The sequence below is a fragment of the Gymnoscopelus microlampas genome (genome assembly GCF_963454915.1).
Source record: "Gymnoscopelus microlampas genome assembly, chromosome: 20".
Taxonomy (NCBI): domain Eukaryota; kingdom Metazoa; phylum Chordata; class Actinopteri; order Myctophiformes; family Myctophidae; genus Gymnoscopelus; species Gymnoscopelus microlampas.
Genome location: NC_139957.1, coordinates 25,806,397 through 25,829,161, shown reverse-complemented (window position 1 = coordinate 25,829,161; position 22,765 = coordinate 25,806,397). Strand labels below are relative to the sequence as shown.

The following is a 22,765-nucleotide window of genomic DNA, read 5'->3' as shown; positions in this document are numbered from 1 at the left end:
CTGAAATCTGCCCTCAGTAGCAAACTGCCATGAGCTCATTTTGAATAAAACTTAAGAGAATGATTATTGAACCATACAGCCTACTGAATAGCCATATCCAATATGGCAATGACCAAAATCTTTATCGAAAGTGTTTCTCCTGTAATTACGAGCCCTTAAGCACCTCAATATTAATCAGAGTCCATTTTCACACTCTCTGAGTTAACCACTTAAACCCTCTTATACAGCGCTTCGTCGACCGGGGTCCCAAAGGGGTCTGTACTTGTCCCATTTCACCTCTACATGAAATCACTTCGCTGAAAACAACCGATCTACATCCTCACAAATGCGTCATGTTGCAGATGAGCTGTTTTTTTTTTTTACGAATGTTCAGTAATTTTGGCCAAATGTTCGCCTATTATCGCATGCCCAGAATCGGAATGCTAGTGTTCGTGGTTAAATGAACACTCAGGATTTTGCTGTGTAGAGAAAATGTGCGATGGAGAGGGGACAGGGGAAGACGGGGAGGAGGTTTATCCATGTGTGAAATTCACTGCCTCCTTGGCTGGGGAGGTCCCCGAGGGTGGCTGACTGAACCACTGGCTGCTGGACAAACACAGAGGCCTTTCTTCCCTACCACTGTCCCTTCTCCAGCTCTACCGCCCAGGGCCACCTAACACAATAAGAACACAACATCTGTTCCAGAGGATTCCCTTTCACTGCACACATGCGCACACACACACACATCTGCACACGCACTCGCACGCACGCACGCACACACACACACACACACACACACACACACACACACACACACACACACACACACAGTTTCAGAGCTTTAGTAAAATACCAAAATATACTGAGAAATAATTAAATATATATTTGATGCATGTATTAGTAAAATTCTCTTGTTCTTGTGTTTTGTATGGGTCTGTTGGTCATCAATGTGACCCTGCTGTATAATTATTTGTATAATTATTAATTATTATAATTATTTTTGTTCTATAAGTTGTTCATCAGCTCAGAAGCGAATGTCCACTGATCCATGTTCTTGACCTGAATGTCAAGACATAATTAGCCTTTATGTCACCACACACGCATGAAAAATTGTTATTAATAAAATGCAAACATGAAATGGGTGAATAAGCCATTACAGCCAACAGTACCCCCCCCCCCCCCCCCCCCCTTTAGGCCAATAGAAACTTATTGGTTACTCAGTAGATTTCTGACATACTGTGTGGGTCAATGAAAAAACGAAAGTTAACAACTACGTGCGTACATACATGCATGTGTGTGTGTGTGTGTGTGTGTGTGTGTGTGTGTGTGTGTGTGTGTGTGTGCGTGTGCGCGTGTGTAGGAGAATATGAGCCGGCAAGCCAGATGGAAGCATGTAATGACACTCAGCCACAACTGTTGTCTGGGTTAGGTATGTCGAGACTGAGCCAAAGCTGACCTTATGGGGCGTGGGGGCCTGGGGGATGGGGGCATCATTCCTGCCTTGAAACATAGTATGTGTTTTTTGTCATCATGTAATTTGATGTCTTCCCGGGACCCAAACTAGTGAAAACAGCTGATCTATAAGCTCATAACGGGTTGAATCGCGACGCGGTGTGAGCTTGTAGATCTGCTATTTTCACTACTTCTAGTCTTTTTTAATGTATTTTTAAATGGAGTTTCGATTTTTTTGTGATGTAATTTTTGTGAGAAAAAAAAAGAAAAAAGAAATCAAAAATCTTTTGAAATATATATATTTTTACAAATAAGAAGTAAAAAAAGGGATATTTACTTACGAGTCGCGACCCATAAAAATGGGTCCGTGACCCACAAATGAGTCCCGAGACCACAGATTGGGAACCACTGTGCTAGAATATTAGAATGGTGTCACATTACAGCCATTAGTAACAGTGAGGGCTGCTACCCTGTGAGTGGCGCATGCCGACGTGCCTGTGCGAGACAGGCAGAGATAAGGTGGCTTCATGATGAAAGACATGCCAGGAGTAGTAAGTGGGGTCTGTAATGTATACACAGGGGACAGAGGCCAAGTATAAAAGGTGTAATGACGTGCCACAGTGGCAGTGCTGGACTGATAATAGACCTGGACAGTATGCTTCCACTGTGAATTCCCACATAGTATAGCAGCCCAATTGAAAGTCGTACTATCAGTAATTACAGCCAAACCGTTTAGTGTAGGTTCATAATCTTTGACGGAGGGATAGATAATTGTATTCCTGTACTGCGACAACCAAAGAAGATTAGGCTAAATGTTTTAACTAAATGTTTTGAAAGAATGTGTTTCATATCAGTGGTTCTCAACCTTTTCTAGATCATGCAGGGCCCACTTAAAAATCTCAAACACGTTCGCGGCCCACCCACCTGATCACTTAACACGGCTGCCTTGCAGCTGGGTGGGCTGTGTGCATTTTCAGATTTTTTTATTTTAATGATCAATCAATTGATTATGTTTTCTTTTATATATTATCATTTAAATCGTAGTGTTTTGCCAATTATTTGGGGCCCCACTTGCAATACCCTCGTGGCCCACAGGTTGAGAATCACTGTTTTATATTATAACGTTCAATTCACGTCTTGTTTCCATGACATCTACTTACACTACCTATCAGCCTTGCCAATCTTTGACCAATCACAAAAGCACAACAACTAACGTTCACAGCTGTGTGCCGTGGCTGCGGTGCCAAGTTCAATTTACACGGTTCAACCTCCTGCTATGTGTTCCTCATCTTTAGTGTCATTCTTCACAGATGAAGTCACAAGTCTGTATGCTTTCTCATCAATAACAAATGTGATACAATTTTGTCTCACATTTGACAAAGTTGACAAAGTTGTTTACATGGTTTCTAAACCCAATTACCCAATAATTGGGTTTTGCTAGGTTTCAAATAAATGGGCAAAAACAAACAAACAATCAATTAATATTTATCCATATCAGGTTTGTTATTAGGTCTACTAGACATTTAGCATTATACAGTAAATGTTTGTAAATGACAATATTAGCTGCTCAGTCTCTCACCATAACGCCGATCCACCATTCTGTTAAGCTTTGCAACCTTGGTAATTAATAAGAAGTCCAACAGCAGTGGACACTGGAGTAGTCTCACAATTCAACCATGGTGCCTATCACACAGTACCCAATTTAGTCTTTAGTGTTTCCTCAATGTTCGAAACATAAATCTCATTTAATCACACTAATCTTTGCTCCCATCAAATTTCAGACAAAGTGATTAAATTAAATTGCATAAACTTGACTGCCTTGATATAAATCTGCAGTAGAGCCCATAGGCAAAACTCTTCCTGAAACCCAGGAGACTAGGGCCTATAGTCACAACAAGACTGAGTCTACAAACACAGCTATCTAAAGGCTGTGCTGTTCCTTGCATGCAACTGGACCAAAGTAGTATGAACCAACTGCCATCCGTAGAGCCCTGTGCTCTAAGGACTAAAGGGGGGGTTAAAATGGTGATGTTGTGACATAAAAGAAAAGGTCATGGGGTCACTCTAAATGTTAGGATTCATCCTCCAGCAAACAGAAATTAAATTACATGACAAATTTCCAAAACTAACTTGTTTGAGACCAAGGTTACTTAAACCCTACAGAATATACTGTACTTAATTGACCGGGGTCCCCCAGGAGTCTATATTTGGTCTCCCTCCTTTTTCCTTGTACTGTACGGTCGTATTTGCCTATTATGACTTGCCCAGAACAGGAATGCTGGGGTTCATGTGGTAAAGGCCCCACTGGGCCACAGTGGCTCAGGATGAAGAGTGGCCATCCTCGAAGTGTCCTTGAGCAATATTAACTGAGCCCAATCCCAAAGAGCGGTTTGGTGCGTTGCATGGTTTCCTCCGCTATTGGTGTGAGAATGTATTGTGTGTGTGAATGGATGAATGTAATGCGCATTGTAAGACGCTTTGTTGAAACCATTACCATTTACCATTTTAAGACTGCTAGCGGGGCTAATGAATGTATAATTTTGGTTCTTCTATTTTTTTAATTCATAACATTTGAGTCAATATAAAACTGTAGATGAAGGGGTAGGATATGATATGCCTTTAGTTTCTTCCTGCTCCTTTTCGAACACATCCATGATATATTGAGATTTATTTTGTATTTTGACCTTTCATTGTTTTATTGTGACTCCTTTTTGTAATTACATGTATGATGTTCAAAACAAATAAAACGAAAGTAAGAAAGAAGGATAATTAGTGATTGGAAGATCTTTTAGTATTTATTGACTTTGTGTTGGATGACCTTTCTCCGTAAGTAGCACCTAGAAGCAGTTTTTTGGCACAGGCTGTTACAAATGGCAAAAGCAATGGCTTGAAAATTCTTTCAATTCCTTTGTTAATGGTGTGTGGCTTCAAAGTGAAACCTTTAGTATGCATTATAAATTCTTCTCCAACCCCCTGCCTAAGGGACTAAATATTATATGTCTTGCTATAATATATGATATTATTATAATTTTTTAAACAATCTTAACTTTTGAGATTTTATGTCAACCGTATAATGGCAATCCCTGAACACATTAAATAGTTGACAAAGTACTCTGGCTTTTATTACAGATGCTCTACTACTATAATGTCATTATGAGTTCAGCTCTATCTGAACATTATAACTGCAGTGCGTACCTATCAAGTCAAACACCTGAGATAATAGGATGAGACTGGAGGGAGACAACACACCATTTAAACTGCAGAGAAGGCAGATTTTGCACATCAACAAGATGTGTGTGTGTGTGTGTGTGGGGGGGGGGGGGGTGTCTCAACCTGCCAATACAATTCCTTTTCATTTTTGCGCGTATAGCGAAGGTCAGCGAATTCACTTTTGTTCATTGCCTGTGTCCTTGCCAAGGACGACGTGACCGGACACATTGGCAGAAACGTTATTTGCTTGGGCCAAATCGTGCCTATATATATTTGTTGTTTTAAACGCCTCGGCTGTTGGTGAAGGTGTGGCTGTTCATGGAATGTGACAGGCCGCACGGTGCGGGGTGCGAGTGCTGATCCAAACAGGGCTGGACAAACCCCTACACACGCGGCGGCACTCCGTTGCCAGTTGCCTGCAGAGATGTCAAACACAATGATGTGCTGAGAGGCTGCAGGAGAGAGGTTCCTGCTAGGTACTAGGCACACACACACACACACACACACACAAAACACATCAAAAGAAAACACTCATTGGCTGTCACGTTGACTGAATAGACGAGGGCGAGCGCAAGATCCAAACACCTGTGGACAGATGATGGAAAAATTATCAGGTCTCTTTTGCGACAACACAGCCGGCGTTCGTTCTCTCTCCGCCGCCTAATTTCCAGAACTCGATAATTGTGTTAAACGTGTTGGAATCCCCAGAGCCCGAACAGAGCCCGAACAATGTGGCGAATCATTTGAAAGTGCCCCAAATTCATTAATTACAGAGTGTGTTAATCTCATTGAGATGAGGAAGGGATGAAGAGAAGGAGTAGAGCCTCATAACTCATCCAATTAGGTAATTGAGTGCTGCTTGGATTAGAGAGAATGAAAGGAGCGCGTCCCACTGAGACCTGTGGAGGACGGAGGACTTGTAGTCCTGTGTCGACGGAGCAGAAAGCAGGAGATATTAGGCTCTAGATTAGACAAAACCCCGGCACCTGCCCATCTACAATGCTCAACATCCATTTAAAGGATTTTTCAAACCCCATTCCTCCCCTTGAAGTCTCAAGATGTAGTCATAGCAGCTGAGTCAACGAGATGAGCATGTACAGTGGGCTACACTTACAGACAATTAAAATAGCTCTATCTAGTCTGAGGGGAAAAAAATACGCGCACATATTTTCCTTCATACAGAAAATGAGGAAAAGGTCAAAAAAGAAAGAAAAAATAGTAAAAGTGCTGCTTGGAGCACAGGTCTCCGCCAGGCAAGGTAGGTTATTGTGGGCCAGCAATGTTTGGAATTCGCCAATCAGGATGGAATATGAAAAATCGGACGGATCTGTCTTGATCACTTAACTATAGAGATAATGTGTACCGATTTGCGTGATGTTTGGACAAAATTTGTAGGAGTAATTCATTTTTTTGGGGCAAAACTCTGCTTCCTAGTGGTGCTATAATAGGGCAATGTTAAAAGGGTGGCATTTGTTCCTCAACGTAGTGCGAATGTGCGTGCAAAGTTTCATCGCAATCGGACGCTGTGTTCATGATTTGCAGCATTTTGTTAAAAACGGGGCACTCCTGCAAACTTTAGATGTCAATCTTAGCCAATCAGGACGGAATATGAAAAATCGGACAGATCAGTCTTGATCATGACTATACAGATGCCGTGTACTGAAAATATAGATTTTTTATAGACAGATGCCGTGTACTAAAAATATAGATAGATAGATGTGCGTGCGTGCGTGCGTGCGTGCATTACTATGCTTGTGAGGGCTAAATGTCCCCAAATAGTAGAATTTCAGAAATACACTATTTTCTTTAGAGTTAGGGTTACAACTAGAAAATGATTCAGATTGGGGTTAGATTGGGGTTAGGGTTAGGCCATTAGGTTTAGGGGAAGGATGAGGTTTTGCCTGATTTATACTTACTTGTACACCAATAGCCAATTTAGAAGAGTGTTTTGAGCTTGTAGATCGTCTATTTTCGTGGCTCAGTATAGGGGTACAAATGGCAATGAAATAAAATGGCATTCATAATATTGCCGTCCTACAATGTCCTCACAAGTATAGCAATACAAACGCACACACACACACACACACACGCACTTATTTTGTTGAGCAGTCTGCCTGGCAGCCCATAGAGTGGTGCAGATTATGCATGAATCAGGCTGCTTATCAGCTGACCTTTAAATTGGAGCCGCCGAGCGACTCCAGCAGGGCCCGGGGCCTGACGCTCACACCTGATTGGCCGGTGTGCTTCAGACCTGCTGACAATAGAAATTAACAGAGCCAGGCGGGCATATCCGCAGGGGAAGAACACTGCATTAATATATATATAAATATATATTCCCTCTATTTTCTTCCACTGTCTCGTTCCTAAAGCTTTGGAAGCAGTGGAAAAAGTCATTATGTGCTACCAAGCATGCTGAAGGTAAGGACATCTGAGGTTGGTATTACCTGGACTCTCTCTCTTTCGCTCTCTCTTTCCTCTTGTTTCTTTCTCCACCTTTTCCTTTTCCTTTGTCCTATCCTTCCCTTCCTCCCCGCCATGATTGCCAATAGATCAATTTATCGATAAACAGCCAGATAGATAGATAGATAGATAGATAGATAGATAGATAGATAGATAGATAGATAGATAGATAGATAGATAGATAGATAGATAGATAGATAGATAGATAGATAGATAGATAGATAGATAGATAGACAGACAGACAGACAGACAGACAGACAGACAGACAGACAGACAGACAGACAGACAGACAGACAGACAGACAGACAGACAGACAGACAGACAGACAGACAGACAGATAGATAGATAGATAGATAGATAGATAGATAGATAGATAGATAGATAGATAGATACCTCTTGGAGGACAAGGAGCTGGTAAATAAGATGGGGCAGAGGATCCGGTGTGTGTTCGGTTGTCCACAGAGACAAGCAGCTCTGTGTGTCTGTGGACGATGATGGATTACACAGGGGCCAGGGGTGCGTGTGTGTCTAAGTGTGTGCATGTGTGTACGTCTGAGTGTGGTTTTGTGTTGGCACACACCGATGTATCTCTGTGTACACAGGAAATGCCTGGCAACGACATTAATTTTCACAACAGCAGCTGGAAAAGGTCATTAAATAAAGCAAATGTTTGTGAATGGGAATCCTCTGGAATTGACTTCAACGCTGGATAAATAAAAATGGCATTGCGTGCTGGCAGAGGGGGGGGGGGGCTGTCTGTTGTATTGTGGACAGGAGCACAGGTGGTCGAGGACACTGGCATACGCTTGGCCTTCTGTCAGATTGTAAAATGAAAGAAGACTAGAGAGGGGCACTCTGGGGAGGTTTGCTCGGGCTGCGTAAGTTGTGTGTTGCAGCCGTGAGGACCCACGGAAGCTGTGGGGGAAATAGCATTTACGACATATGGTGCACATTTTTTGCATTTGTGATGCCTCCCATGGGCAGAAGTTAAAGTGCTTTTGGAGGTGTGCTCCAAGCCCCTCATCATGCGGTTCTAATTAAGGGTTGATTGAATGTTGCATTAGGGTTAGGATTAATAAGAAATAGGCCCCTCCCACACATTTTGGAAGCCAGCTACAGATATTGCCACAATACTTCTGAGATCATAGAGAATTGTTTTTAACAACATACTGTTCAAGAGCTGAAGAGCAAAATGTAAAGCAGCCTGAAAAATGTGGGGTGGAGTGTCTTCCTTGGCTTACTGGCAGTTTGACGCCGATTGGTCCAGCTAAGAAATGAGCTGCGCATGCACACACGCTGACACACTGACACACTGACACATCATTTCTGCCTCCCAGCCTTCCGGCCTGGTGCAGATAAAAACATGACTAGTTGGATTTGTCTGTGTGCCTCAGTGGGTTATTGAGCTAGTAATTCGCATGTGTATCATCTCCACCCCCATGTCATTATTTATCTCTCCTCCCTTCCTTGTCTTTATGTTACACACAATGTGAGGAGCTCAAACAGTAAGAGGTCATACAGTATGTTTGGGTAGGGGCTGTGACTAAGCTGTCACACGCACATGAAGTGTCACGCATGCGCACATGAAGACCTCACTGTGTCACGCGCATTTGAAGACCTCCCTGTGTCACGCGCATTTGAAGACCTCGCTGTGTCACGCGCACATGAAGACCTCACTGCGTCCAATATGGTGCATGTGCGTGTGTTATTGTGTGTCATGACATACACATACAGAGCAAGACAGAGTGGCCAGCTAGCAGTGCATCTGTCACCAACACAAAAACTATACACCAGCCTTCCAGGCTCACGAGACAGAAAGCAACCATCAGTATGTGTGTGTGTGTGTGTGTGTGTGTGTGTGTGTGTGTGTGTGTGTGTGCGTGTGTGCGTGTGTGCGTGTGTGCATGTGTGCGTGCGTGCGTGTGTGTGTGTGTGTGTGTGTGTGCGCACGCACGCAGGCCCAACAATGTGTGTGGGTGAGGTCTTATCATAGCTGGCCACATTCCTAGCAGGAAGATAAAAGAGGCCAAACGAAGCAAATCACAGCGTGTGTGTGTGTGTGTGTGTGTGTGTGTGTGTGTGTGTGTGTGTGTGTGTGTGTGTGTGTGTGTGTGTGTGTGTGTGTGTGTGTGGTGCATCTGGTGTGTGTGTGCATTTTGCAATGTGTGTGGTATGGCGTGTGCGTGTGTGTGTGTGTGTGTGTGTGTGTGTGTGTGTGTGTGTGTGTGTGTGTGTGTGTGTGTGTGTGTGTGTGTGTGTGTGTGTGTGTGTGTGTGTGTGTGCGTGCATGTGTGAGTGCGTGCGTGCTTGCGTGCGTGTGTTTGTCAGTGATGAATGGGGGTTTAGGGACCTACACCTTACAGATAAGCGAAGAAAATCATCTGGACAACAGCAACAACGTGGGCTCAAACACATACCGCTATACTAGCCGTCTAGCCAGAGATAAACTACACAGCGACACACGCTGAATATTCAGCAGCGCAGGACCGCATGAATGGGCGCGAGGAGGAGGCCATACAGAAAATACATCCCCGTTATAGCTGAACGCGACTCCCAGTGGCGCTATTGTTCATCAGTGTCATGCACTATCAGTGTGTAATGTAAAGGTGATATTAAGTGTTCCAAGGTTGGTCACTCTGTCTATGACAGAGGTAGGGCTGCAAAATTTAATCCAACTTATCGGTTTAATCAATTATAAAAAAAAACAATCCGACAATCAATCATTTAATAGAATAATCGATTTGTAATCAATCCCTATTTTGGGCATGCCATTATAGGAGAAAAATTGTTAAAATAGCCAACCTACAAGCTTAGCTATTTTAACTATTTTCGCATGACACCGTTATGTGACAAAGTATAAAATAACGCTTTTATAGTTAATGAACTACTCGATTAATCGAAAAAGTAATTGATAGAATAATCGCTAAGAAAATAATCGATAGTTGCCCTAGATTAGAACACAGCTCCCAGGCTCCATATTGTTCTTTAGTGTCACTATCAGTGTTATTTGTGTACACTCTGGCTGTGACGGAAGGCTCCTGTGCAATGTCAGCTCCACATTCTGAATATCCTATTTAGGCATTCCATCTTGAGATAGCATCCCCCACCCCCCTCGACAGTCACCCCCATGAAACTTGGAAGCTGCTAATGCTGTTGTGCCATAATACAAATCCTCAAATCCTCCTCGCAATCCTGACAAGATGCATAGAATTGTGTTTACAAACATGGATTATGGTTATGTTTGTGGAATGAATTAAAAGACGCTTATCCCAGCCTAATTGTACACAGTATGTCCCTAATGGTCTAGAACAGTGTTTCCCAAACATAGGGTCACCACCCATTTTGGGTCATGGACCCCCGCCCCAAACAAGGAACAAAAACAAAATCAGAAATAAAAAAGCATTTCCCAGAAATGTACTAAAACGTTTTTAAAAAATAGAGAAATAGATCTACTAGCTCACAATGCAATACGTTGTGAGCTCATCATCTGTTTTCACTATTTTTGAAACGGGGCTCAAGTGGTTTATTCATAATGTGTTTTCACTGTCAAGTACTCTTGGGTCTCGAGCTGAAAAGGTTTGTGAACCCCTGGTCTAGAATTGTCTTCTGTGCACTGGGATGCATTAAGAGATATTTGAAATCGTATCAAACAATAAAATCACAGCCGACCACCCAAGTCCGGAGAAGACTTGACAATCACAATTGCCCAACGGATACCAAATCGGCCTTGAGTGTTGTGCAACGTGTCCTCTGTCTTTACATGACATATGTGAGAACAGAGCTTCTTACGTCCTTTCAGCACAGAGGAATTTGCTGGATGAGGGAGCACATCTCTCGCTTATAAGGAACATTGTTGCCTTTCATTAAGGATAAGATTCATCACAGCGAGCAAACAAGAGAGCCGTGCAAATCACATTGGAAGAATTCCTGCACCATCCTGTACCTTGGAACACACGTGTGTGTGCACACACACACACACACACACACACACACACACACACACACACACACACACACACACACACACACACACACACACACACACACACACACACACACACACACACACCAAACAAAACAATGTTTGTAGTACATGCACACTTACTCTCACACATGCGTAGCAAGCCAGAAAGCAAACAATAGCAGGGAGAGCTGATTCAGGAGACAAAGGATTGCGTCAAGAATGATCACTCATCATTACTCATTTCAGAATGAAGCATTACTGTGTATGTGGAATGCCAGCTCACTGCCATGAATTAACCACTTCAACCTTAAGGCTGCAGCATACCCAAACCGAACATGACCTTTTTTTCAACTTCGGCACGTCAATAAGTGCAAAATGATGTCTTCAGAACTTTGGCAGTACATTGCTGACGTTTGGTTCGGCAGTTGTTCACCTCCAAGATTTTCTAACTAGCCGAACACCTCCATTAGCTGAACATCGAGTGTGATTGGTCAGACACTCAATGCACCTGTGTTTTATATTGTTTGCTTTCCGCAATTTGTCAGTAATGTACAGGATGTTAGGAGGTGCAAACCTCTATAATGCCTCTTTGAGCGACTACAAAAATACAACCAGATGGCAATTAATTAATGGAGACAGCTAGCACACACTTTATCCACTGTGTGTGTCGCCAGAAACTGTGAAATCTCGGAGACAAATTATGTCAAAGCATGCCGGAGGTTGATGTAAACAAACAGCGAGGATCTGAGGTAAAATCATTGTTCCAGCCGTGTATACAGTGGGCGGCGAGTGTAACGTTCAGAACTGGAGAGTGGAGCCGCAGCAAGTATAAAACACTTTCATCCTCGCCAAACATTCTTCAGTTCGGGAGGCTCTGACCAAGCCGAAAAAAGTTCACCGTCGTTTGTAGTATGCTTCAGGCTTTAATCTGGGGTGAACAAAAAAATATCAAGCTCACAGCAAGCTCACCACTTGTAGATTGTGAGCTTGTAGATTGGCTATTTCCGGCAAAGAGATTAAAAGAAGGGGGCCTAGAATAGACCCCCAGGGAACTCCGGTCAATGAAGTATATAGGGTTTAAGTGGTTAAACACCCAGATTTGTTTCACACTCAGATTTGCCGCACTGATAAATGGATCAATTGCTTTGCTCCTAGTTGTGCTAATATACTTGTGCGGTGGTATAGGGAGGCTAATACACTTGTGCGGTGGTATAGGGAGGCTAATACACTTGTGGGTGTATTAAAGCACATTCCTTGAGTCAGAGGCCGAAACGAGCATCTGTGGAAGGACCCCTGAGGGTCTGTCCATAGAGATGCCAGTAAGCACCGTCTTTGACCCTGGACTAATGCCTCAGATAAGCCTTACACACAGGCCAATCTTAACAGGTCGCAACCCTGTCTCAGCGTTCAGCAGATACAGTGGGGTGGGGTGTGGGGGTGCAGCGTGAGAGGAGCCTTGAGGACATGTCCCATGATGGAACAGTCTGTAATATCTCAGTGTATAGCTCACGGCCCCCTGCTGTCAGCCTGTTGATTCACGGCCCTTAGAACCGGGATGGCATGGATGGAGCCAGGCCGTGTAATTGGCCGGGACAGCATAGTAAGGTGGTGTGTGTGTGTGTGTGTGTGTGTGTGTGTGTGTGTGTGTGTGTGTGTGTGTGTGTGTGTGTGTGTGTGTGTCTGAGAGAGGTGTGCAAAGAACGAGAGCTGACACTTTCATATTGAAGCCAACATCTGCGTACACATTGAAGTCCTCAGTGTTCTTTTAAGTGTTCGAATGGTTGCACTCGCACATTCTCGGAGTGAAAATAACATTCAGGATTTTGCAGTGTACGGGGAAACAACGTGTCTATTCACATGCACTATTCACACACACACACACGCACGCAAGCACGCACGCACACACACACACACACACACGCACACACGCGCACAGGGCACAGTGGACAGTGGTTCTGTTGTGGCTAGGGGAGAAGAAAGAGGAATCCCATGAAGGCTGTGTGATTTATAGTGTGCATGGGCGAGCTAAAGAGAGAGATTACGGCACACTACTACACGGCTCTCAGTGTCTCCCGCCGTGGTTCTGCACAATGATGGTGTCTGTCTGCCGCTTGGCTGGCTGGAGTTGAGACAGTAGAAAACTTGCGTGGGAAAAAAACTGAGGTGTTGTAACGACACGTTGGATAATAGACACTGCTCTGTGAGCTGATATATTGTAGAGATGCTGTATGGAGAGAGAGAGAGAGAGAGAGAGAGAGATAGATGTATGGAATGTTAAGATATGTCAGTGCAGCAAATCACATATTTAGATCACTGATGACAGCTAACTTGATGGCCCAGTCATCAGGTTATCTATGTTGACTCAATATTTACAGTAGATGGCAGCGGAACAGAGAATTTACAAGCTTAGCATTTCGTAAAAGGCAGAGACTCGTAGCTTTTTTATCATGTGGTTGTTTATGTGAAAGTCGTACTTCGTAACAATGATAAAAAAAAGCACATAATCTTAAATTGAACGGTAGCACTGGCATCGAAATGTCAAGCGTGGGGGATTGGAGACATTTTCTAAACAGACCTCACTGCTAAAACAATGACACTGTGAAATAACAAACATTGTATTTCATGTATGTTGAAGTCCTAATGGTGTGTTCACACGGGCAGATAAAAAGATACTTGCTACCATTCATTTTCAATGGAAACCAGCGTCATGAAGATACAAAGATACATCAGACGTTTGTAGCTGTAGCTCTAGCGACAAAGATACAAAGCTACAAATTCAAGTTGAGCAGGGTTCAACTTCCAGATAAAGATACAAAACTACAACTGTAGCTCCGATGTCCGCACGTTTGATGACGTCCCCGACCGCGTTGAGCAACACAGATACAAAGCGACACAGCGACAAAGACGCTGTGCATTTTTGTATCTTTTAATCTGCCCGTGTGAATGCAGCATAATAAGTGGTTTTTTTTTGTATGTTTTGTAACCTCGAATAAAACAGGACCCATTAGAACTCCCGGTGGCTCAACCAGTCTGCTTCGGAACCTGTGTCACATGATCCACACCGCGCAATCGTACTATACTAAAGCAGAAATTCGAGCAAGTGGTTCTTTGAATAACTGTGGTGGAAGGGAAGCACTGTGCTTGGTAAGCAGGTCACACAGGCTGTGCCCTGTGCCAACTGTATGGATCTTTTCCCAGTGCAGTGGCCTCTCTCTCTAGGAGAGGTCAGCATGCAAGCGGGGGGGGGGGGGGGGGCTGCCAGGTGAGAGGTTGGCACAGGGTTAATCGATGTTCGCCTGAGGCAGGGAGACAAGAGGGCGGACAGGCAGACAGACAGACACACGGTAACTATCAGGCAGACATAAACTATTCCTGGTGGGGTTCTCCGGCCAACCGCTGAGCCTGTGCCGTGCCACAGAAGCCCTGTGCTTCAAAATGGTTTAGGGGATTGATTTGACAGCTAATTTACAGAGGAGATTTGCATAAGGCCCTGTGCTAATAAGGCAGGCTTTTGTTTCTCCTCCCTTTGTCTTACCCCTGCTATCTTTTTTCTGCTCTCTCTCCTTATTTTAGGCCACACAAAAAATAGCAACAGATAATGTAAGCGAATTAAAGGGACAAGAGATTCAAATTGGATATTGATTAAGAGACTAAAGCCTTGTGTTAGCCCTCTGTTAAAGCCTGTGTTTAAGTGATTGATTCACAATGTCCTCACATCCCACTGACTGCGCTGGTGAATGGTGTTCGGGGGCTCGGCTGAAGCCTTTTAAGTCCTCAATGGCGGGTGCGTTGCATGGTTTCGAGCTGCGCCATGCCGTGCTAAGCGCTTTGACAGGGCAACACAAAGAACCCTGCCTATCTGACGGCCATCTCCTCGGCACCTGGTGTCACCCAGGTGGAAAGCAAGGACACGGTCTCCTTCTCAACAGCATACGGCAACACAATGCAGCCCTGGGACAACACACAGCAGCACTATGCAACACTGGACAACACACAGCGACACAATGCAACCTTGACTAACTGACAGCAGAAAGGAAGGAAAAAATGTAGCATCACTGTCAAATAGGATGTATAAAGTAGAAGAAACATGAAAGAATGCCCATTTTGCCCCATTGTGGCTGTGCGTGCATCAGTTAAAATGATGAAAAGGTTTATTTAACAGCGGAGCTTCTGTTCTGGACTCACTGTTCATGTTCTTGAAGATGTTGAGGATTGGGAGCATCTGTCTGTAGTAAGGTACCAGGGCTTGTCCCACCATGTCTCCAGACACAACCAGGTGCTGCAGTATCTTCAGTGTGGTGCAGATCACCTGCCGGTTCCTCGTGTTCAAGGCATCTGGAGGTCAAACGGTCACAAATCATGAGAATGAGCTTGTGCTGGGGCCACAAGTAGGGTTTGCGATATGGCTTGAAATCTCTTGCCTACAAGCCTACAAGCTAGCGATGCGTTGAGTTTGTTAATTAAGCTAAGTGTCAGTCAAATTAATATAAGTGTGAGCTTATTATCTAGATGTTTAATTAGACTAATCGATTTGGTCAATTGATTTATTTTGTTGATTTGTTCATATATAAGAAGAAACATTATATATATATATATATATATATATATATATATATATATATATATATATATATATATATATATATATATATATACATATGTTTCTTCTTATATATGAACATATATAATATATTATATATATATATTATGCTTAAGATTAAATCGGTTAGAGGTTCTAAATGTCGTTTTCGATATCTTCTGTTATTACTGTACAAAAGCAATATTCAACCTGTTCTATTGTATTGTTCCCCATGTTTTTTTCACTATATTTGTATGTCTAACATAAACAAACTTTTAAGTATTACCCGTATTGCTTCCAAGATTAGCGGACTTCCCACACCAATATGAGCAATAAGGCCATCACACGCTTAGCACTTACAATAACAAAAGACACTGATCATTCCATGTATCGCTACTTCGAACTCATGCCATCTGGACGAAGATACAGAACTCATGCCATCTGGACGAAGATACAGAACTCATGCCATCTGGACGAAGATACAGAACCTTGAAGTGGGAAAAGGTTTTAGCAGGTTTTGTCCCCTCAGCCATTGCCGCATTAAACAAACTGCCGATAGGATGTTTTATTTTGTGTGTGTGTGTGTGTGTGTGTGTGTGTGTGTGTGTGTGTGTGTGTGTGTGTGTGTGTGTGTGTGTGTGTATAGTGGGGATACAGTAGTATGTATAGTATTGTCTTGGTGTTGTGTTGTGTGCTATGTTGTTTTGTGCTGTTTGGTTACAGTATGTGTTTTTCTGTTGAACAGACTGTGAAGACGAATATCCCTGTGGGGACTATTATTATTATTATTATATCATTTTGGTTACTTGCCCAGCCCTAGCCACAGCAAATGAACGTCTGGGAAACATTGGAATAGGTGTTTGGTTGTAGCGTATTTGCAAACAGATGCAACCATGTTTTTAAGAAAAAGTACACTCCAGTGGGGTATTTAGTGATACATAATGTTCAGATGCAGTTTATCAAAGCTGAGGCGTAGTGTAACTGTGTGTAGATGAATGCAACAGTGCACAGTAAAGACATTCTGTGTACATAGCGTAACAACAGATACACATGAGTCATAATCCATTTATTCTTTCCTCTGGTGAAAGCCTTTTCTTTCATAGCCTAGCTGGTCTTTGATTTAGACTTGGCTGCAATCAGCGATTTCAAAACATGGATGTCGGGCAAAAACCATGTATCTCAATATTTTGTCTTTTTTTATCCCCCCCCCAGGATTTTATATTGCATCATATCACATGTATCATTCAAAATGGCAAAAAATGCCGGTACACAAGCTCACAATATGTTTGTATTTCAGCTATTTTTGCTATTTTTCTCTAACATTTCTGAGCATTCTTTTTATGTTTTTTATGTTTTTTATGTTTGTTTTTTAATGATTTGCCCAAAATATGGAAGCCAGGTTGAAAGAAGTTAAGTATTTCAGAGGGTTTTATACATAGTTATACAATGAGTTTAACATGAGCTTGTGACTAAATAATAACTACATCGGATCCATTGGAACACAGGTTATTCTTCCATTTCCTGTAAGTAACGGTTTTGGACATACAAGGTTTCTGCCCTATAGCGAGGAAAGGCACTGGGGAAGCAGCAGTATAAGTGAGAGCCAATCACCGAGCAATTTGGCCCACAGCTGCACTTAACTCCCTTCTCCCACTGATAGAGGGAACAAAGGAGTAGGATGTTGGAGAAAGAGGGGAAGAGGGAGAGAGACGGATGCAGAGATAGTTTGAGATATATTCTACATTAAAATTGACTAATGGGGGGGGGGGCACGTCACTCTGACTCAGACATAACCATAAACAAACCAGATGCGCCCATATATAGGTATGTTACTATAAACTCAGATATAACCATAAACAAACCCAATACGCTCATATATAGTCATACATGGAGATCCAGGTTAGGCATCAGGGATCTCCATAATATGGACATAAAAGGGACATGGACCTACAGATACAGAGATCTCCATACATGGGCATAAAAGGGACAGAGGTAGACAGACATACAGAAATCTCTATATATGGGCACAGAAGGGACACAGACAGACGGGTACAACGGGTACTCAGACATGCAAGCCCAGACACTATGGCAATATATTGGCATATACTGATGACATCAGGGATACCCATAATACTGTATGGGCATAAAAGGGACAAGGACTGAAGATACAGATATCTCCATATATGGGCATAAAAGGGACACAAGTAGACAGACAGATACAGATATCTCTCTATATATGGGCACTAAAGGGACACAGACAGACGGGTACAACGGGTACTCCAACACTATGACTCAGACATATCCGTCGGATTGGCGGTGCGACATACGGTGCAGGTGTGAGGGCCGAACTCTAGATGTGAGGGCTGCGTAGCGGACCGAACCTCTATTAGTAACTGCATATTTGGGCAAGGTTTCAGCCCAATCCGACTTCCATTATAACATTTAAGTAAAATATTTCACAAAATATAGAACGTATATGAACCCAAATGTGGGGAGTTACTTCCTTGGCCTACTGACAGTGTGCACAAGAATTCTGGTGCTAATTTGTCCAGCGGTTTGTGAGATTATTCCCGGGCACACACTGACAGACTGACTGACTCAAATACTCATTTCTAGACTGCTCACCTCCAGCAGAGGCACAGCGTAAAAACACGTTGTCGGCGACTGCAGGAGGTTAGCTAATATCTGACAATTATTTTTGTGCCGACGCCTATATTGACCACAGGTTTTTGTAAAAGGCTTTGGTGAAGCGCACATTCATCTCTCCATGGAAGCTTACATAGTTGTTTGAAGAATATATAATCCACAAAGTAACGACAGCGGAGTTGCATTACAAGCTCATACATTGCAGCTGAGAAGTAGGGGAAAAAAAGGCATTTCAAAAGAAAGCGTCAAAACAAAGAAAAGAACAGCTACGAGTGTGAGACACAGAGAGCCTGTGGCAGACACTGAGGAAGCAAATGAATTATGATAGCAGGCAACAGAGAGAGAGAGAGAGAGGGGGGGAGAGATAGATGGTAGAGAGAAAGTAAGAGAGTGAGACAGAGTGTGTGTGAGAGAGAGAGAGAGAGAGAGAGAGAGAGAGAGAGAGAGAGAGAGAGAGAGAGAGAGAGAGAGATAGAGAGAGAGAGAGTGGAAGAGAGAAAGTAAAAGAGAGAGAGAGAGAGACAGACAGAGAGAGAGAGAGAGAGAGAGAGAATGAGATGGAAGAGAGAAAGTAAGAGAGTGAGAGATGGAAGAGATAAAGTAAGACACAGAGAGAGAGAGAGAGCAATGGAGCAACAACTCCAAAGTATTTGTGTATGACAGCACTCAGGGAGCAGTGTGGAGCGTGCATCACCCAGGGCCTGTGTTAAAGCAGCTCATATGAAAATGCAAGGATGTCACATTCATGAGGGCACACACACACACACACACACACACGCACCCGCACCCGCACCCACACACACACACACACACACACACACACACACACACACACACACATGTACTGTACTGTAGGCAGACACAAACGCACATACCTACACATTCACACCACGGAGGCTGGGCAAAGCGGGTGACGTGAGACAGAGGAAAAACACTCTGCTCTGGGGAGGTGGTGTGCACGCATAACATCAAACGCAGTAAGGTAAAATGTCACCTTCAGTCTCAGGCACAAGCTGCATGGAACATGGCAGCACGTACTAAAAGGAGATGGGTACCCTATGTAGAAAGTCACCCATGCTGTTAGAGGCTGGCAGGTTACATGTGCACTTTACTACTGTATATATATATATATATATTAGAGATGCGCGGATCACAGTTTTAGCCGCGGTTGCCGCGGATAACTGCAGTTTGGGTGGATTTGGGTCAATCAAATATAATTATGAATTAATTAATAATAAATACATTAAGAAATAATGAAGAAATTAAATTAATGATATCTATCTATAGGCCTATTATAGCTTTTAAAAAGCACGAAATCTCGCCGTGCGTGCGTTTGTAGTATTTTAATATTACGCCATTTTACGTCAGGCAGCGCCAGTGTTGCCAGATTTTAAGAGAGAAGAGAAATAAGCAGCCAGGTCAAAACAAGCCCAAAACAAGCGCCAAACAAGCCCAAAACAAGCCCAAAACAAGCGCCAAACAAGCCCAAAAGTCGCTTATAAAAAGCAGGCAACACAAAGTGAAAGCGAAAGTGATTGAATGAAGACGAGGGCTTGTTGCTACCATGGATATGGATTGTATACAGTCACTACATCGCAACAGGTGGCAAATTAAAGGAGAAACATGAGAAACTGAGTGGAGAAACATAGCGATGCATCTGCATCCATAAAGGTTGTCTGCATTACTGGTAAGCAATTAACATCCTATCATGCTCTGTAGCATGTATACAAATGTTGAGCAGCTTTGGCCTGGATTTAGGATCAAGGTGATAAGAGGAAAAGATCTAAGAGACTACTTCAAGCACAAACACTCTTCGAGTGGCTAGTGTTTTGTATTTTGATCATTTGACCATCATCAAAGCATCAAATGATAGAATGTCATTTGTGGTGGTTTGTGGTGGCCCAACACCTTACTAAGACACTTAGTTGATTTTCCCTTCATACTATATACCTGCTACCCTGGTCCAAACCCCATGCCAAAAACCTTGGTGTGTTAATTGATTCTGCATTCTTCCCCCCCCCCCCCCCCCCCAGATTCAAACTATCACCAAGATAAAGTAGTTTCTCTCTGTCTAAGACCTTGCGAAAGTCATCCACGCCCTCATATCATCCCACTTGGATTACTGCAATACCCTGTGCACTGGAATTAGTCAATCCTCCCTCTCCAGCCGACAACTGGCCCAAACATGCCGCAGCCAGGCTCTTGAGGGGTACTAGGAAGAGGGACCATATTACCCCTGTCCTGGCCTCTCTCCACTGGTTGCCAGTACTGTTTAGAGTGGATTTGAAGGTTCTCCTGATTATTTACAAAGCTCTTAAAATGGCTGCCACCCCTACACTGCTGAACCTTTAACCCCTAGCTTCCTACAAAGAGCAACCTCAGGTCGACTGACATGGGGCTCCTATACAGTAGCTGTCTAAAGTCAAGCTCAGGGGTCACCGCGCCTTTGTTGTCACAGCCCCAGCTAGACTAGGGATAGGAGATATAGATACAATTAATAGCTTTTAGCACCACACATAATACACTTTAACAGTGTGTGCATTTGCTTTGCTAGAAGCTGGTGGATATTAATGTCGCTTTCCCTTTCAGACATCAACTTTTGTTTGTTGAACCTAGACAGAATTAAGAAACACTGTGTGTGTGTGTGTGTGTGTGTGTGTGTGTGTGTGTGTGTGTGTGTGTGTGTGTGTGCATGTCGTGTGCAAATGGCACAGCCATTTTAGCCGTTCTGGATGAGCACACACATTGTGTCTGACACCATCTCCCCATCTCTGCCCGGGTGTCTGCCCAGAGCGGAAAGCACAGATACATCTGCCATCATCCAGATAAGGTGGAATGTGGAATGACAGGAATTTCAGACCTACATAACAAACAATGAAATTCTAATTACAGACCAGCGCAAACAATTTTCCCTGCTGTGACATTTGGACCGCGGGACTGTTCAATTATTCATCGGCACTCTCGTCTCAACGCAAAAGGAGAAGAGATGGGGGGGCGAGGAGGCGGCTGAGAGTTGGATGTATTAACGTCAGTACAAAACCCCTGCATCGGGATGAATAAAGTAATCATCTATTCACGCCGAGGCCTGCTCCATATTCAGCGTGAAAGTAAAACAACGGTGACCTTGTATTCTGCTCTACTGTGAAATGTCACAGGTAGGGGTGTCACATCGGAGAGTTTAGCTGTGAATTGCTCTCATTCCATGTATAAATACACTTTCCAGATCAGAAGGAGCTGTTCCAGCGAAGCAGCGTAACGGAGGATCGTCTCGTAATGAAACTCTCATTTTGGTTTGAGGCTGAACAAACGTTATGCCAATCTACTGAGGCTCAGTAGGAGCATGGCTCAGAATCCTCCATCCTATTTAAGGAAGCACGCAAATCCCGACCGTCTTTATGGCTTTATCCTAAAGTCACAATAGTCCTGTTCGACTGATCCTAATTTGATGAGGAAGAGTTTAGAGCTTTAGAATAATGTCCTATTAAGGTCTATAAGCTATATGCTATTGCCTTACTAACTTTAAATACTGATTTGTTACTCACATCTTCAATATTCAAGAGTTTATTTGTTCATCTCATATGCAGACCACACAAGAGTCAATTTCTTTTGTTTCAGCTCCTCGACATTGTAGTAACAAGAAAAATAAAAAGAATAGCATATATTAAATTGTGTTTAGACAGGTCTCCTGATGGAAGGCCAGATGAGGCCAGTTGTAGGTGCAGGGAGGGTGCTGGGTGACAGTATGTGTCTGAAAAGAGGGCTCTGGTGTTGCCTTTTGATGTTAAAATAGTAAGATTAGTTGGCTGCATTTATTTTTGTTTATTAACAAATACTTAACATTAGTACAGTAAATATTGTACTAATAGCTTGTGAATGATCAATTAACTATTTATATGGGAGTTATTCTAAAGTGTTACCTGAATCTACATCCAAAATAATTTGTTTTGATATTTTTTGCACTTTCTACTGACTGGATTACACAAAATTGCTTTGTTTTTCTGTGATAAGCTTCATTCCAAACAAATGCTACCCCAAATCCCCCAGGTCAATGATGATAAAGGTCAACAACGGTAAGGTGATGTGCAATGAAATGTTGTGCAGAAAGAAAAAAAAGAAGAAGTAATTTTGTTGAAGCTGGGCTATATCATTTTGGAGAGTTACTCATATACTTTTACACCAAACCTCAAACTCACATTATTTACCCCCATACTCTTTCTCCTACACCAGTGTTGGTCCCTATTATGTTGGCAAAGAAAAAAAAGGACATGCAACGTGAGTTGGTTTGGTCTCACAGCGGCCCTGGGAGTGCCTGTGAACTGAAGTGAGGCAAAGTCGTCTTCATTGTGTATTCTCATCGGGTGACCGGGAGTCATCATCTAAATGCACCGGGGCCTGACGTGACTCAGTCGCTCAGACAGATAAGAGCCCCCCAGTCACATTGAAGATGTATTAACGTCAGAGGAGGAGAAAAAGAT

The 22,765-nt window shown here is 43.1% G+C and overlaps 1 protein-coding gene across 1 annotated transcript in view; it reads right to left on the bottom strand.

Annotated features, from left to right (window-relative positions):
• Window positions 1-22,765, bottom strand: part of pacrg (PARK2 co-regulated) — a gene marked incomplete at its 5' end in the record, with an annotated part of 168,264 nt that overhangs the window by 60,249 nt on the left and 85,250 nt on the right. Inside the window, one exon of the mRNA XM_084045890.1 lies at window positions 15,251-15,400. Within this exon, the coding sequence (XP_083902016.1) occupies window positions 15,251-15,400 (150 nt within the window). The remainder of the gene's footprint in view (window positions 1-15,250; window positions 15,401-22,765) is intronic.